General features: G+C 39.3%; 1 protein-coding gene across 3 annotated transcripts in view; it reads left to right on the top strand.

Moving 5' to 3' along the window:
- GRIA4 (glutamate ionotropic receptor AMPA type subunit 4) overlaps nucleotides 1-15,623 on the top strand; it is a 381,681-nt gene that overhangs the window by 129,224 nt on the left and 236,834 nt on the right. For all 3 annotated transcript variants that reach the window (XM_006262481.4, XM_006262480.4, XM_006262482.3), the window contains exon 3: nucleotides 865-1,104. In XM_006262481.4, the coding sequence (XP_006262543.1) occupies nucleotides 865-1,104 (240 nt within the window). The remainder of the gene's footprint in view (nucleotides 1-864; nucleotides 1,105-15,623) is intronic.

Raw genomic sequence — 15,623 nt, 5'->3', positions numbered from 1 at the left:
TGCAGCATGGTCCACAGCCCAGGGAGCTGGGGAGGGAGTGGAAGGCCTGCATAAATGGCACTGTGCAGGTGGAGTATCTGCACATGGCACTGTTTAGTGCACCACAGCAGAGGGGATAGTTCATTCATGGCTCTGCTCCATCAGTATAGCTGCAAGAGAAGGGAAGCATTTTTACTCAATGTAGTGTATGTGTGGCAGGGGGCTGCCCATATGGTATGTGGTCCAGCAAGATGGGTGCCATCCCCCACACCACCTCTTGCCACTGATTGTCTGTGAGGACTACCTGTCATGTGGCTCCACCCCGCACAAATCGATTGGCAGACAGGGGGAGGGCTGCATGATGGACAGCCCTTGCAGCCAGTTAGCAGCAAGGAGTGGAACCAAGTAACAGGAAGCTCCCTGAAGCCAATCAGTGTCGAGGGGCAGAGCCACTGAGACCTCCGGCCAATCACAGGCATGGGGGGCTGCTGCGCTCTGCCAACAAAATGGCTGCCTGACCCCGGTTCTGCCCCCAACATAGGGGTGGCAACCTCCACAAATTAGATATGTTCCTAAACAGAAGAGAATACAGATGGACTTTTCATTTGATTGCAAAATGCTAATTTCTTATTTAAAACATATACACCATTTTAATTGGTACAAAAACAGAGATAAATTTTATTTCTGTTATCTTATTTTATAACAATTAAGGACCAAGAGGTTTGATGCCATTTTTTGTTCCCAAACCAAATTTATATCAATATTCAAGTTGTAATACACAAGTGAAATAGAAACAAATAAATAAAATTGGAATATAGACACTTTGGAATACAAATATATGTTTAAAGTCTCTTTTACTAATTTAATTATTTTGTTTTCTTTCAGTTTGTTCCCAGTACTCTAGAGGAGTTTTTGCCATTTTTGGACTGTATGATAAGAGATCAGTACATACTCTGACCTCCTTCTGCAGCGCCTTGCACATCTCCCTCATCACACCAAGCTTTCCCACAGAAGGCGAGAGCCAGTTTGTGCTGCAACTACGACCGTCTTTACGGGGAGCTCTCTTAAGTTTGCTGGATCATTATGAATGGAACCGTTTTGTCTTCCTATATGATACAGATCGGGGTAAGTGGCAAGCCAGCTTTTCTCATTCTTGAGTCCTTGACTGACTGTTGTAATACCCATGCGTTTTCAAATGCTTTGAGAATATAGTAAAATAAGGTCAGTGGGCTGAAATAGCCTTTTGCAGAGTGTCTCTGCACTTTAAGGAAGAATTACTCCCTTTGTAGGTGTTCGGCACTAAAATGTGTCTACTATTGCATAATGCCCCATAGTGTCATAATACTACATCTGAAATACTAAAAGGTGGTCATCAATGTTAATGTCATCAAGACACATCATGTTAGCAAGAATTAAAAATCAGAGCTTCTTTTTGGCCCTTGATTTTTCTCACCTGGTTTTGATTACAGTGGTAGTCATATAAATACGGAGTCACTCCATTTCTATCATAGGACCTAGTGAAGTATATACTGAGATCCTAGCCTGGTCCCTTTAGTTTCCATATTGTAAAAGGATCAGGTGGAGGGTTCATGCACAATAACTACATCCTGGTATTCATTAAAGGAGCATAAGGAACATGGGTGTAAGAGAAGATCTCTATGTAATACAGATCTACTGGACAGCAAAGTAACCTGGAAAGAGTACAAAGCAGCATGCAATGTCTTCCCCTTTTTCTTGTGCCTGCCAATAGCTACCACAATCCATCCTACCACAGTCTGCTATCTACTTATAATATTCTGTAGTGTTTGAAAAATGTTACCACTTCTAGCAGAGTCTCCCTATCAAAAGATTCTGGGATGCTTTGTTATATTCTTTAAGTGTGCACACTGTCCTTGGGCATGTCAGACTTACTGGTTGGTTGAGTAGGATTTCATCCTCCCCAAGTCCTCCCTTCATCTACTAGCAAAGCCCATCAACACTGGTTTCACTTATGGGGCCGGGATCTGGGCTTAATGATTAGGCTTTCATGAGAGGGGCAGGATTTTTCTCTTTATGTTAAGGATTTGCTTACAGAGGAAAATTGACTGGCATAACTATAATAGAATAATTATTCTGCTATAGCTATGTATATAGAGCTCCCCATGTGGACAATCTGTTCTGGAATAAAAGTGGCTTTATTCTTGTATAATTGCTCTGCTTTGGAAGTGGAGTAATTATACTAGAATATAGCCACTTCTATTCTAAAATAGTGTTCACATGGGGACTTATAGCATCATGGTTGTGGCAGCATAATCATTCTATGCTGGTCCATTTTCTCAAATAGGTGCTAATTTGAGTGGATTCTCAGGTCAACCATTTATTATGTAAAATGCCTGAAAGACATGGAGTTGGGCCAAAATTAATAAAACATTCAAGGATAGGGGTAATCATTTCTTTGATGTAAAAAGATCTGTTAAAAACTTTTTGCCTATGTGCATGTCTAACAAAGAGAAGTTTGAGGTCTATTGTTGAATCATTCAAACTATAATTCTTCCTGTTTTAAAATCTATTCCATGATCAAGCTGCAATAGCAAAGAATCTCCAGAAAAACACCAATGACAGAAAAGTGCAGCAGAATTTCATTTAAAGACTTTGTGGCACAACCTTTCTGATCAAAATTCATATTCTTAATTAGATTGAGACATCATTTTCAAGCATGCAATGTTACTACAAGGGCAGTTTTGGAATATCATTTATAGCAATTATTCTTAAGCAACTGAGCTCAGCAACTTTATGTTCATCATTGTGTCTTTGATAAGGACATGAGATATTTGTCTGGTGGAAGCATGGGACTATGGCATCGGATAGTCTTTTTGCATCTAAAGAGCAACTTTTGTTGTTGCTGAATTCAATAGTGGGGAAAAAAGAAAATGAATCTTCATTTTAGCCATTCCAGTCAGCTGTAAAAATGATGGCTGCTAGCGTTGGCATATTCCACAGAAAATTTACGTTCACATTATTGCTAAAAAATGTTCATCGGTGTTTTATAAGTATTTTATTGCTTAAAAGAAAAGCAATATAGCCACTGCATCCATACCCATTAAAAGAAATGTAAACTAATTGGGGAATGTTCAGAAAAAGAAGTTTAGAAAACGTGACCTATAAAAAGGTTGAGATGATGAAAAATAAGATAGATGGTTGGGGGAGGTTAGTCAAGTTCATGGTTGTTAAAAAGGGAGACAATCAGTTGTTCCCTCTGCCCACAGAAGTTGGTATGAGAAGTAATTGGCTTAAATTCCAGTAAAGGGGATTTAAGTTAGATATAAGAAAAAATATAAGAGGCATCCTGTTGCACCCTGGGCCGTGACAGTCCACAGGATTGCATAAATGGCTGCACTGTTGGCAGTGCCAGTGCAGTGGCTGTTGTTTTTGGGCCACCCCAACTCAGCATCTAGGACTGGTGCCCCAGTGCAGTTTATTGAGTTATAGTTAGTTGGCCAGGCAGGATTTGCAAGCATTGGTCTTAGTTTTAGCCCTATTCAGCATCTCTACTACTATTCTGAATTACTTCATAGACATCACATTAATTAAAATCACAAATGACACTTCAGCAAATTGGGAAGCATTGCAACCAACAAGTAGGTCAGGTGTAAACAGAACACAGGAATCTAGAGAGGCTAGAAACATCAAAAAGTCAATAACCTGGAAATCTACATGTGGAGAAAAATAACTGAAACAGTTACTCATTGGTAGGGACATGTAATACTTGGAAAGCAGCAATGTTTAATAAGATCCAGTGTTGCTAGTAAAACAGCAAATTGGAAAAGCACTTGTAATGCAATCTTTCAGCCAACAGAAAGACATTGTGCCTTTGGCTTGGCTATTCAGTAATATAGTTCTTTTCTGTGTAACACTAGTGAGCTTATGTAATGTATTAGCGTTGTAATTTTTTCTTTTTTTCTTTTCTTTTTTTTTTCCTTTTCTTTTTTCTTACAAAAATTCTTGATGGAACTCAGACAAAACTAAGAAATTATTAAGGGTCTAGAGGGACTGGTAAATTAGGGAAGAGTGCCAATGCAGGAATTCCCATATTACTCCATCTTCATTTTGCATTTAATCTAGTACCTTAGTGGGGACAATAAGAAGGACTAGGTTCCTTAGAGAAAGTTTCAATTGCTGGGCACCCTGCACCAGCTTTACTCAGCTCTTCTGCTGACAGCCCCAACTTTCACAAGAGTGGGGTGTGGATAGGACTGAGTGGGAGCTCAAACGTGACAGAGTTGCCATTGAAGCATTCACTCTCAAAGTCCTTGTTAACTGGTTAGAATCTTCCTGGGGAGATGGGTTCTGCCTCATTGTAGTCTCTCTTCACCCTAGTGCAATATGGACTTTGGCTTTGAATAACAGCTAAAGGAGCTCTCAGGAAAAACACACTTTCAGAAGTTAGGAGGTGTGGGGCGGGGAGGAGCCAGAGCTATGAAGGGGTAGAGCGTGGCTTGGAGTAGAAGAAAAGGTTTTGAAAAGGAGACAGTGGTTGAGAGGAAACATGCAAGTTCAGAAGTAGCACATGTAAGCATATATCGTGTAGACTTTTCAGTTCACTGCCACACCCATGTCATACACAGTGTCCAGAAGGACACTCTCACATTTAAAATAAATATTATGTTTCTTGATGGATTAAGAATGTATGGATTGAAAGTTGGATAGAAAATGAAAACTGCCATATTACCGCCCCCCTCACCTGTTAAATACTACATCATAGTACTTAGGGTCAGAAGGGACCTAGACAGATCATCAAGTCCGACCCTCTGCCCCGGGCAGGAACGGGTGCCAGGGTCATATCACCTGAGCCAAATATCTGTCCAGCCTCCTCTTGAAGACCCCCAAGGTAGGAGAGAGTACCACCTCACTTGGGAGCCCATTCCAGAGCCTGGCAGCCCTAACTGTAAAGTAATATCTCCTGATGTCCAGCCTGAACCTTCTCTCTAACAATTTGCGGCTGTTATACCTAGTAATCCTGGGTGGTGCCCAGAGAAACAGAGTCTCCCCCAATTCCCGCTGGTCCTCCCTGGTGAGTTTGTAAATGGCCACGAGATCCCTTCTCAGCCTTCTCTCATGGAGGCTGAATAGGTTCAGGCCCTTTAGCCTCCCTTCGTAGGGACTGCATACAATGATATCAACATGGCAACTGAACACTGATTGACCAATTCAGAAAACAATGTAAATGGTAGGCTCAAACCTATATCTGTTGATTCAACAAAGAAGGCTTTTCACCTGGAAAATGAGACTGCCTAACCAAGCTATAATGAAAATTAACATCCCCATGTTACAAAAAACTTGCTTAGCTTGACAAAGATGGATCAAAACACCATGTTCTAGGATAGCAACACCATGCAAAACACGAATTGACAATGTATCCACTAAACATTTCTTTGCCACCATTGGTTCAACCAAATCACAACCATTGTTCAGTAGGCGTTAGAGACTTCAATAGCCATTACAGATGGCAAGCATACAAATACAGTGATGCTTCAGGCAAACAACTTCTCGGTGTGCCTCAAACTAAATAGGCATCTGCTGTTTAATCATAAGCAGCCAGGAAAATTTCATTTCACATGATAGAGAAAAGGCTATTTATTAGACTTCTACTTTGTATCCTATGACCAAAGCATACAGGTTCTGGTTGCAGAACAAACTGCCCTGAGTGACTTACTGCATAACCGACAGTGTCCTGTTGTCAGACACATTAATCTCCCCATCTGTTCACATAGCAGCTGAGGTCATGTTGGAACTTCATGAAGGCTGATTGGAACAGCTAAAGAGAAACCACAGGAATAATGACTTGCCAAATACCTGTAAACATAGACAGCTATGATGAATTCACAGCCTCCTTAAAATGGTCACAAAGAGAGAATTTTTCTGTGCTGTTGCAACCAGGTTCCTAGAATAACTGGACCCTGATGGATGAGAAAACTAGATAAGAGTTTTTCAAAATTTGACTATCACCCACTCAAGCACCCACTCAAGCAGGAAAGCCAAGAGGCTTCTCTTTGGTCTGGGAGATGCTAACCCTCCCCCAAGTACTGTTCCACATGTTACCACCAATTCTAATTCATCCAAACACTCCTGAATGACAAAGCCTAAGCAAATCATCATCACAAAGGGAAAGTGAAGAAAGCCTTCATTCTTCTCTACCTGAATTCCCAGCAACATCATATTTGTCACCACCATTCTTTAGATGATATGTGGATAGGGCCTTAGCATTCACTAACCCTGAGCAACCAACCATCCTACAAATATCATCAGCAACTACCATTATCCCTTCAATGAGGAGAATGCAACCAAATGATAATGAACATAGACTTGCTTATGCTTGAAGGTCCTGGAAAACTTCTGGCATACTGCCTTCTGATTAGGAGCAGGAGCTCTTAAAGCCTTGGGACTGTCACAACCAAGTGAATGTGAGAAAACAGTATGGTTGAGAATCAAATCTGATCACAGACTCTAAAAATTAACCACCTGACTTCATTATCCCATGTAAGATATGGATATAGCAAACCATATCAGAACCTCAGAGAGATACTGAAATTGCCTACCAGACATATTAAAATGAACGCCTGGTAGGCAACTGTGGAGAAGATATCCAATACATGGAACATCCAGAAATGTTCTATCCTTTTCTAGAACAAAAGTCCTGATTCATTTTGTGTTAAATGAAGCTATGGCGTGGTAACAAATGTTTACATCAACTTCTAATGGTCCTTTCATGTTGTCACATGAGAGAAAAAAGGAGACTCTGCTCTGGTTGAGAACCTACCTAAAATAGTATGTCAGAAAGGCTACTAGCCCAATTGCACTGTCACTTCAAAGAAACTGAACCCAGTTAAGTAAAAAGAGCAGTGATTGTTTCAATGCGCTAATATTTTTCATACTTCTAATTTCTTAGAATTACTAATAAAATTGGTTGTATAATAATTTCTTAGCAATTAGATATGTAGAAGGTGGTATATCTAATTGAGTTATTTTAATATAAATTTTATTTAAAATAGGAATTTGAAAATCGTAACACTTGTAATTCAAAAAGCAGGGAAAAATTCCTCAGGAATCTCATTTATTTGACAAAAGTATAATTTAAAACTTTTTTGTTTTAAACATAAACATGTATGTTACATGTATGTTACATGTATGTTACTGACATACATGTCAGTAACTGTCTTGTATGCTTGATCTAGTATACCTAACAGATTATCTATACAGGGTGTATCTACACGTGCTTTTACTCTCGCCTAAACTTAATGCAAATTTGCCTAATGCATGTTAAGGCAATTTAGGTATGTATCTACACATGCATGTGCTACGGCACATTAACAGAGAGTGCAGACCAACTTGGGACTACAGTTAGTCTCAAGTTAGTTGACATACACAGCATTAATGCGCTTTAGCGTGTCTACACATGTGTTAGTGCTTTAATTATTTGCGCCTAAATTTGATACCTGCTTTTGCAGGTATCAAATTTTCTATTTTAAAGTGCATCAAGGGTGTACACATGTAGATCTGCGCCATTAATGCACCTTAAAAATGGCTTATGTAGATGTGCCCATAGAGAAATTGTCCTAGGATAAGAAAGGATGTGAATTTAAAATGCAGTAGGGATTCTGGAGCAGCTTTGCAGACACACACTCTGGTTCAGGAGTGTCTGCACAAGAAAAGTAGCTGAAATTGTCTTTTGGAATAAAATTACCTTTATGGGATGATAATCCAGATGAGTCCTAATAACAATTCTGCATTGCAAATGCTGTTTCTTATATGCTGAAATGAAAGGACTTTGCCTTCTTTGATCCTAGATGAGGAGCTGGGGGTTCTAGAGCAATGCATTTAGTAGCTGTGTTTTTAAGATATGAACTAAATTCCTTATAAATCAGATAGTGCTAAACAGAAATGAGTCTTGTGATGTAATGGCTTTTGGCTTGTTTAGTAATCTTTGAGCCACGTTCTACTCTACTGTATGCTGGTGCAAAATCTGTACTAACGCCCTGGACTACACCAGTGTATATCTAGAGTAAGGCTGTTGGCTAGAGTGAAAGGATTGGAGGCTAGACCAGTATAATTAAGAGCTGATTTTCTAAGTTTGAGTCTATCTGAGGTCATCATTAAGCTAAGATCAGTAATAGAGCTATAGACAGTTGAGAGATGCAACATCCAGCACCGCAGACTTCCAAAGAAGCCTTGAAAAGTCAAACAAGGAAGCCAACCACACTTCCAAGTGCTCATCCTTTAGAAATTTATTTCAGTGTGGACATCTGAGTTCCACAGCTGCTGTGCTTAGCCTTTTATGTGGCCACAGGTGTTGGCTTCAACACTGGAGCATAGAGTGGTAGAAAACAAAGGGAAGCATAGTAGAGACTGCCAGGGACTAGAGAAAGTGCCAAGTTAATACTGAATGTAAAATAAATACTTGTGTCAATTTGTTTCCAAATGCATTTTGAGTTAGAAAAATTAGCTTTTCTTTGAGAATCAATTTTTGAAAAGCATTATCTGTGTATAATTGATTGTTTGAAGTTATAATAAGGCATAAATAAAAAATGGTTTTATGAAAAGCACATAAAAAGTTTACCCACATTCTAAAATACGTATGATTATTTCAATGAACTCACCTTGCTATATCTTGTAGACACTTGCTTGGCCAAATTAATTCCTGGTGTAACTTCAATAACTTCTCTTCAGTTACAGCAGAAAATAAATATGGATCACCTCAAGAAAAAAACTAGAGAAGCATGAAAATATCTCTAAATTGCTAAATATATATGAATGTCTAATGCCACTAGCATTATGCTGTCTAAGCACTAATATATAGAGTTTGTATGATGAGGAGGTTTTATGGGGGTGGGGGATGGAGGAGGCAAGGAGGAAGAGGAGGAGATGTTGGTCACAAGTCCCATAGATTCATTTTAAGAATGAACATACTTTTGGAGTTTTATATCTTACCCCGAAGGGAGAGAGCTAGTCATGTTCCTCAGTAATTAAAGTTGAATTATATTTCTATGTGTTCTACAGATACTTTTATTTGCTTTGTTCACCCAAAAATCCATTTAAATGTTTGCTATACTTAAAATGACTGAACCGTTATCACACTACAGATACTATTTCTGCCTTTGTATAGGGAATTTTCTGTGGTAGTATTTACAAACAACAGCACTTAGCTGCTTATGGTACCAAAACTACAGTGAATGTTTGAGATTTTATTATTCTGTAACTGAAAGGAGAGGTGCCAAGGGGTCCTTCAGTTATAAAGCCTCATAATTCCTCTTTTGTACTGTGACCTTAGTGTGCTTTAATATTAATGCACACCTGGACATGGCAGGAAGTCTCTTTCTGGGCAAGGGACCTACCTGCCAACATTGCTTGGATTGTGAATGGCAGTCAGTGTATTCATTGTGAGTTCATAGACCTGAGCATGTTAAGTGGCAATATGTCACCAAAGAGACAAGATGCAAATGAAAATGTTGTGTACGTCACAGTGTAGTGCACAGCTAAATCAGTTAGGAGCAGTTGCTGGGTGAGATCGCCCTTTAAGAGAAGTTTTAAGTTGAATTTTAGCCATGTTCTCTGCATAGATGAGGATATTTACATACTTCCCATTCCTGCAAATGTATACAAAGATCTCTCAGAACTAGGCACTGCACAACTATGCCCAATCATATAACCTTCAATTACATCAGATAGCACTTACATGCCATGTCCATTAACTGCAACAGAAAAAAAGTGCAAGAACATAGCTGCTCTGAGAATAAGGGTGGGAGAACTGGATTCTTAGGAGAAAAAAGATTTGAAGGCAAGAGTAGCTTTTCAGGGAGGTATGTAGTCTTGAATGAGGACTAACACAAAATAATAGATTCAGATTATTAGGGTCTGAAAAAGACCTCGCAGATCATTGGGTGTGGCCTCCCCTGCAACAGTAGGAAAGATGCACGGAGGAGAAAGGCACCCGAGACCCCTGCAACCAGCCTTGAAGACTACATCAGGTCCCTAACAAATTATTTTCAGCAGTCCCAAGACACCTTTTTGCCCCTTTCTAGCCATAAAGGGCTCATCTAGGATTTGAACCCAGAATATCTCACTGCTGAAGCAAGAATCATACCCCTAGACCAACAAGCCATGCATGAAGTGTGAAGACAGGATCTTGAAAAATCATAATTGGAAAATCAATTCAAATTATCTTTGAGAAGACTATCAGTGTTATATTGATAAAAAATAAAAATAAAAGAATAATAATGCTGTGTGTTTGAGGGAGCTGTCTCTCAAGTGAGGTAGCTCAATGACAATCTTCAGTATTTTCATTGGCAGTTATTCAAAAGAATAAACTGGGAGGAGCAGCATATGCCACTGAGGACAGAGAAATAACACAAGTAGGTCTGCACTCTGCATTCAGTAATACACTGGGATTCAAAATATGAATACCAATGTAATAAACTTCCAAGAATTCAGGCTAATGCATCTGGGAGAAATTACTCCAAAGCATGCATACTCAGTTTGAGGGGAAAACCATCATGTCAGTAAATGCTAACAGAAATCGTGGTGTGCCAGTGGATTGGATGTAAAATAGACATGAATTTGCAGTCTGAGAATGGCCCATCCTGGTATCGTATCAAAAGAGAGTTCAAGTGATTTCTAGAATATTTTGTTGAAAATTATGTGACTTTGCAGAGAAAATGACTTAAGAGAAAATATTGGAAGAGATATGTATGGTTTAGCCAAGAGGGATTACAAATGGGACATAAATCTACAGATAATTTAAATCTGTAAATGTCAAAAACAGAAGTATCATTTGACAGAGAAAGGAGCTATTATGCTGAAGGAGTAATAGAATGAAATTAAAGAGGGGAGAAATTACTTTGAATTTATGATAATCCTCAGACTCTTCTATAGAATAGTTTTTCAAGGAAAGAACTGGACATGCTACTGCTTTAGATTTACATCTAAACCAGAAAAGTATAAAATGTGTGCTGTAAAGGCAACATTGGCAGGGAGATTAATGTACTTCTTTCACATGTCCTATTTCATGTCTTTTCTGTGTCATCCTATGAATTTAGCCTTTCCTTCTTTTGATGATACTTTACATTCTTTATTTCCATTAGTTCTGTTGGTCTAGGCATTTATTGACAAATCTCTAAGAGTTTGCATAAACTTTTCAGAGCAGAGCCTATAACGCAGATTTAATGGAAAAGACCACTAAGGAAGATAGCTATAGAGATGATTTTTTACCTTATTAAGATAAAAGGACTGAAGCAGGAGGAGAAAAAGAATAAGGATGAAAATTACAAAACAACACAAGACCTCAGAAATTAAAAAATAAAAGAAGAAAGAAGAGATAATGGAGAAAAATATATAGAAAAATATTTTAAAAGTTAAAAAGGAAAAGAAATGTGTGGAAAGATATATGTAAAGGGGACAGATTTAAGAGCAGGAAGAAAGAAACAAAAATGGGGAGAATATTGAATAAATATGAATAAGGTTAAAATAGAAGATACTAAAAACTAAGTAGTGGTAAAAAATGGTTGTACGTTTGGGAATAACAAGCATTTTATGTTAATTTCCTTGGGTGAGTACTTAATAGTTAAACAAGGTTTCAATGAAATAATAGCATTGGGGTTAATAAAATTAAAGAGAATTTACCTAATAATACGTGTAAAAAAAAAAAAAGAGGTATAAGATACTGGGGGATATGAGGACTCTCAAGTAGTTTTTCTATGTAACTGAATATTTTATTTAGGGAACTGAATACTAATTACTCCTAAGAAGCTGGAACTACTGGTGAAGATAATATATATTATAAGCTTTAAAAAGTGCTTTCTGTTTCCTAAATTAGGCACTTAATATAGTCTTCTCTCAAAACAGAGCTTGACAGAAACTTTTCCACAGAAAGTTTATGTGCTAGAAAATGTGGAATCAGAATTTTCCCCCGTAACATGGTGATTTTGTTAAGTATTCTGAGAGAAACAAGATGGGTTTGCCAGAAGAACCTGCCTGGTGTCTTGCCAGTTCACTTGCTGAAAAAGTTGTTGGGCTCTTTGTTGAGAATCAGAAAGCCTGGGAGCAGGGCTGCCAGGTCTTTGAGTGGCTCAAGGAGCCTCATCAATTTTTGTTTTGAAAAATTAACCAAAAAATACTGTGGGATATATGTTGATAAAAACAGAATTTTGGAATTCTTTGTTCATTAATGTTCTAAAAATTTTGAGGGCTTGTATTTATGTGATTTTTTTCCCCTTGATATCTCAAAATTCTTTATAGGATGGGAATGCTAAGTTTCCAGAAGCCCTCCTCACAACTGTTAACATTGTGAGTGATTTCATCTTTTATCTGGGTTTATTTTTAAAATGTCATCTGTGCCCCCAAAGAAATGTAGGGGGAAAAAGTGTTGGGTATTCTGAACAGATGGCTCAAGCTCCACGTCTCCTAGTAACTAGACTCTAACAATTTAAGATAATTGCTAACCTTGCCAATTAAAATACCAGCTTTGAAAATGGCAAACAAATTTAGCAACTGTAGGCAACTGATAAAACCTACATGTGTACCTATGATCACACAGCATAGAGACAATATTGTATGTCTCGTTTAGATGGTGGGCGTTCCATTAAGTCCACTTCTGTCTTTTCTAAGTTCTAAACAAGTTTCCTAGTTCTACCGCCACTCCCCATCTCTGAGTAATGTTTGTTATCAGGCTATATATATTTTAAAGACCATTTGTTAAAACCAAAACTTTCTGGAGATGCATCAGTTTCGATGAAGTGTTCATGAAGAGGATTTCTCACATACAGGGAAGAATTTATGGTCAAAAGGGAAAGAAATAAACCTAGGAGCCATCTTTAGCATACCCAAAATAGCCTTTAGCACAGAGGTAAGGGTAGAGAGTCCTACAAAGCTGGAATTCGCACAACCCAAGAGATGAATTTCAAGAGAGGACCAACCAGCATGTTGTCTGTTCTGGTTTGGCTCTTTCTTGTTTCCACAAACATTTTTAAAGGTCTTAGTTTCTCCCTGATGTGGAATAGAAAAAAGAAATGTCTCCACTTTGCATGGGATTTCCCTGCCCAACTCTACTGATACTGCTATGCTTCCTACTTGTTATCACAAGGGTGATAACCTCAGAATGGCATGCTTCATTAATAAGTGCATAATAGCTCTTCCCTTTTCCATATCTCTTATTTTCTTGACTTTGAGATAGCAAAAATTTCAGACTTGTTTCTCTGGGACTTCAAATGGTGTGGTCCCCCCTCACCCCTTACCTTTCAATATATTTATGCAGGGGAGGACCCAATTATTTCTCTACAGCTTTTTACCTGAAGTGCAAGAATTAATGATATTGTATAAAGACCTAGACGCTCCACTTTTTGTGATTATACATTCTTCAAGAACCCGAAGAAAGGAAAAATAATTTCCCTTGTGACCTGTTATTTTAGCAGATACATAGTAAGTTATTGCATTTAAAAATATTGCTGTTAGATTGCAGTGTAGCATTTCAGACAACACAGAAAGATGTTCTTATATAAATAACAGTATCAGCCAGCCTTTCATTTTGCTAATCAAAGTGTTCATGTGACAAGTGCCATCTTGGCTAGCATCAGGGATCTCCAGAATAAAATATGTGAATTTCTACCATTTGAACTACGGAGCCAGACTCAAGCTGAATGTAGAAACAGATCCATATGGATTGGGTGCAAAAGAGAGCATATAGCTTACTCGTCAGTGTATGTTGTATATTACTTCAGGACAGGGAAAGTTCGTTGGAAAATACAGATGCATTGAAACCACAGAAACATACCAGTTCAGAACGAACACTTCATCGAGAGGGGTTTCTCGGCTCGAGTGTGGCCAGCGGCTTGGCGGAGGACGACATTCACTTGGAATGTAGGAAACTGAGGCATAATTCCCTGGCTTTAAATCAGGCAGAGCAGAGACTTGAACCGGAATTATAAAGCTTTGGTTTGCCTTCTCCTCCCTGTCATCTTGTTTTGTTGGGGGCGGAGGGGGGGTTAATGTAAAAACGCAGGGTACCTATATATGTGCCTGATGCCTGCTCCATTGCATGCTAATTAGCATGCATCAGAAATGTTCCAGCAATCTTGATGGCACATGTGTTCAGCATCCCCGCACTTCAAAATGGTGGTGGGGGCACTTTACTAAAGCTCATTGAACGAGCTTTAGTTAAAGTGCCCTGGCCACCATTTTGAAGCACAGGATGCTAAATATATGAGACACTAAAGGTACTTTAATTAGTGCGGCTCCCCAGAGCCACTTTAATTAAAGTGCCCCCTCCTGCCCCCTTGGACATTGTCAGTTTTTAGTAGCAGAAAAACTATCTCCTAGTTAGCTCTTCTTCTTCAGATCATGGTAGTTCAATTCCTAGAAGGACCCAATGGAGGGGAGGGGTGGGATTCATCTTAGCCAACACATCAGAGATTGAACTGAGGCCCTCCAAAGTAAATGTGCTTCAATCACTGGGCTGTGCTACAAAGCTGAAAGAATTACAAAGCCAACAAATTAATATTCTCTGTGGATTGGGCACAAAAGATGCCCATGTAGCACTTGGACAGAGCCTGATCTATTTTTGTTGTGAGGCACCCCACCTGGACTTAGATGTCTAACTCCCACCTTTGTTCTAAGGAGAAAGCTAAAGTGGCCCTGTTTGACAAGGCACAATATTAAGTAAGCAACTAAGTACAGGCATTGGTTGAGCTGCTAATATCCCTGGGCACCTACATGTGGGTTTCTGACAATTCTTAGAAGCAAGCCAATTGCAGCATCTCAACACCTAGCATGCCTCCTTCATAATACTCACATTGTGTTGCACGGAAACACAGGCAATAACCATGGGCAGTCTGGGTCAGGCAATCAGGGCTGTCCTATGCACTGCTGTCATCTGTCACCAAGCAAACTGAAAGGCTGAAGAGTATGCTGAGATGTGTGCACAGGTATACCAATCCATTTTGGTGCTAGATGCATGACTGAGGCCCTGGAAAGATCCAGTCTGCTACATTTACTCCTAGTATACTTAATTTTTATTGATGGTATTGAATTCAGCTCAAAAATGCTATCAGTGATATTGGTAGTGCTGCCAGCCACTCTATGCTTAACAGCCTAGGGGTTAAAGAATTCATCCAAGATATGAGAATCTATGTATAGGCCCCTAATACCATAACAAAGAATGGGTAAGAGGGGCACAAGCCTTGGGTACCAATTTAGGAGGTGCCCCAATTCATCCCCCATCCCCATGGAATCAATGCCCCAGCAGCAAGAGAAGTCCCACAGTGTTACTCTTGCAGCAGCAGCCACTGCACAGATGCCAGGCTTCTAATGCTGCTGTTTTAAGAGCAACAGCTAGGTTAGGCAGAGCATGAGGCAGCTGCAGTGGCAGCTGGGGACTGGGTAAGACTCCTTTCACTCCCCTCCCAACTTCCTGCTCTCCGAACCACCCATCTCCCCCCTACATTGTTCCACAGGGTTTGCCCTTGGTGCAAACTGTGTCCCTTACATCACTGTAGGCCCCACTCATCCTGTGGGGATTCAAACCCACATCTCCCATTTCCTGGAAGAGTGCCCTACTTGCTATTGTAGGAGAGTCAAACATGCGGCCAGACTTTGGACCATCCATACAACTGACTTTAGAC

Source organism: Alligator mississippiensis, chromosome 1 (genome assembly GCF_030867095.1).
Source record: "Alligator mississippiensis isolate rAllMis1 chromosome 1, rAllMis1, whole genome shotgun sequence".
NCBI classification, from domain to species: domain Eukaryota; kingdom Metazoa; phylum Chordata; order Crocodylia; family Alligatoridae; genus Alligator; species Alligator mississippiensis.
Note: the sequence above shows the minus strand (reverse complement) of the source record. Positions and strands in the feature narration are given on the sequence as shown.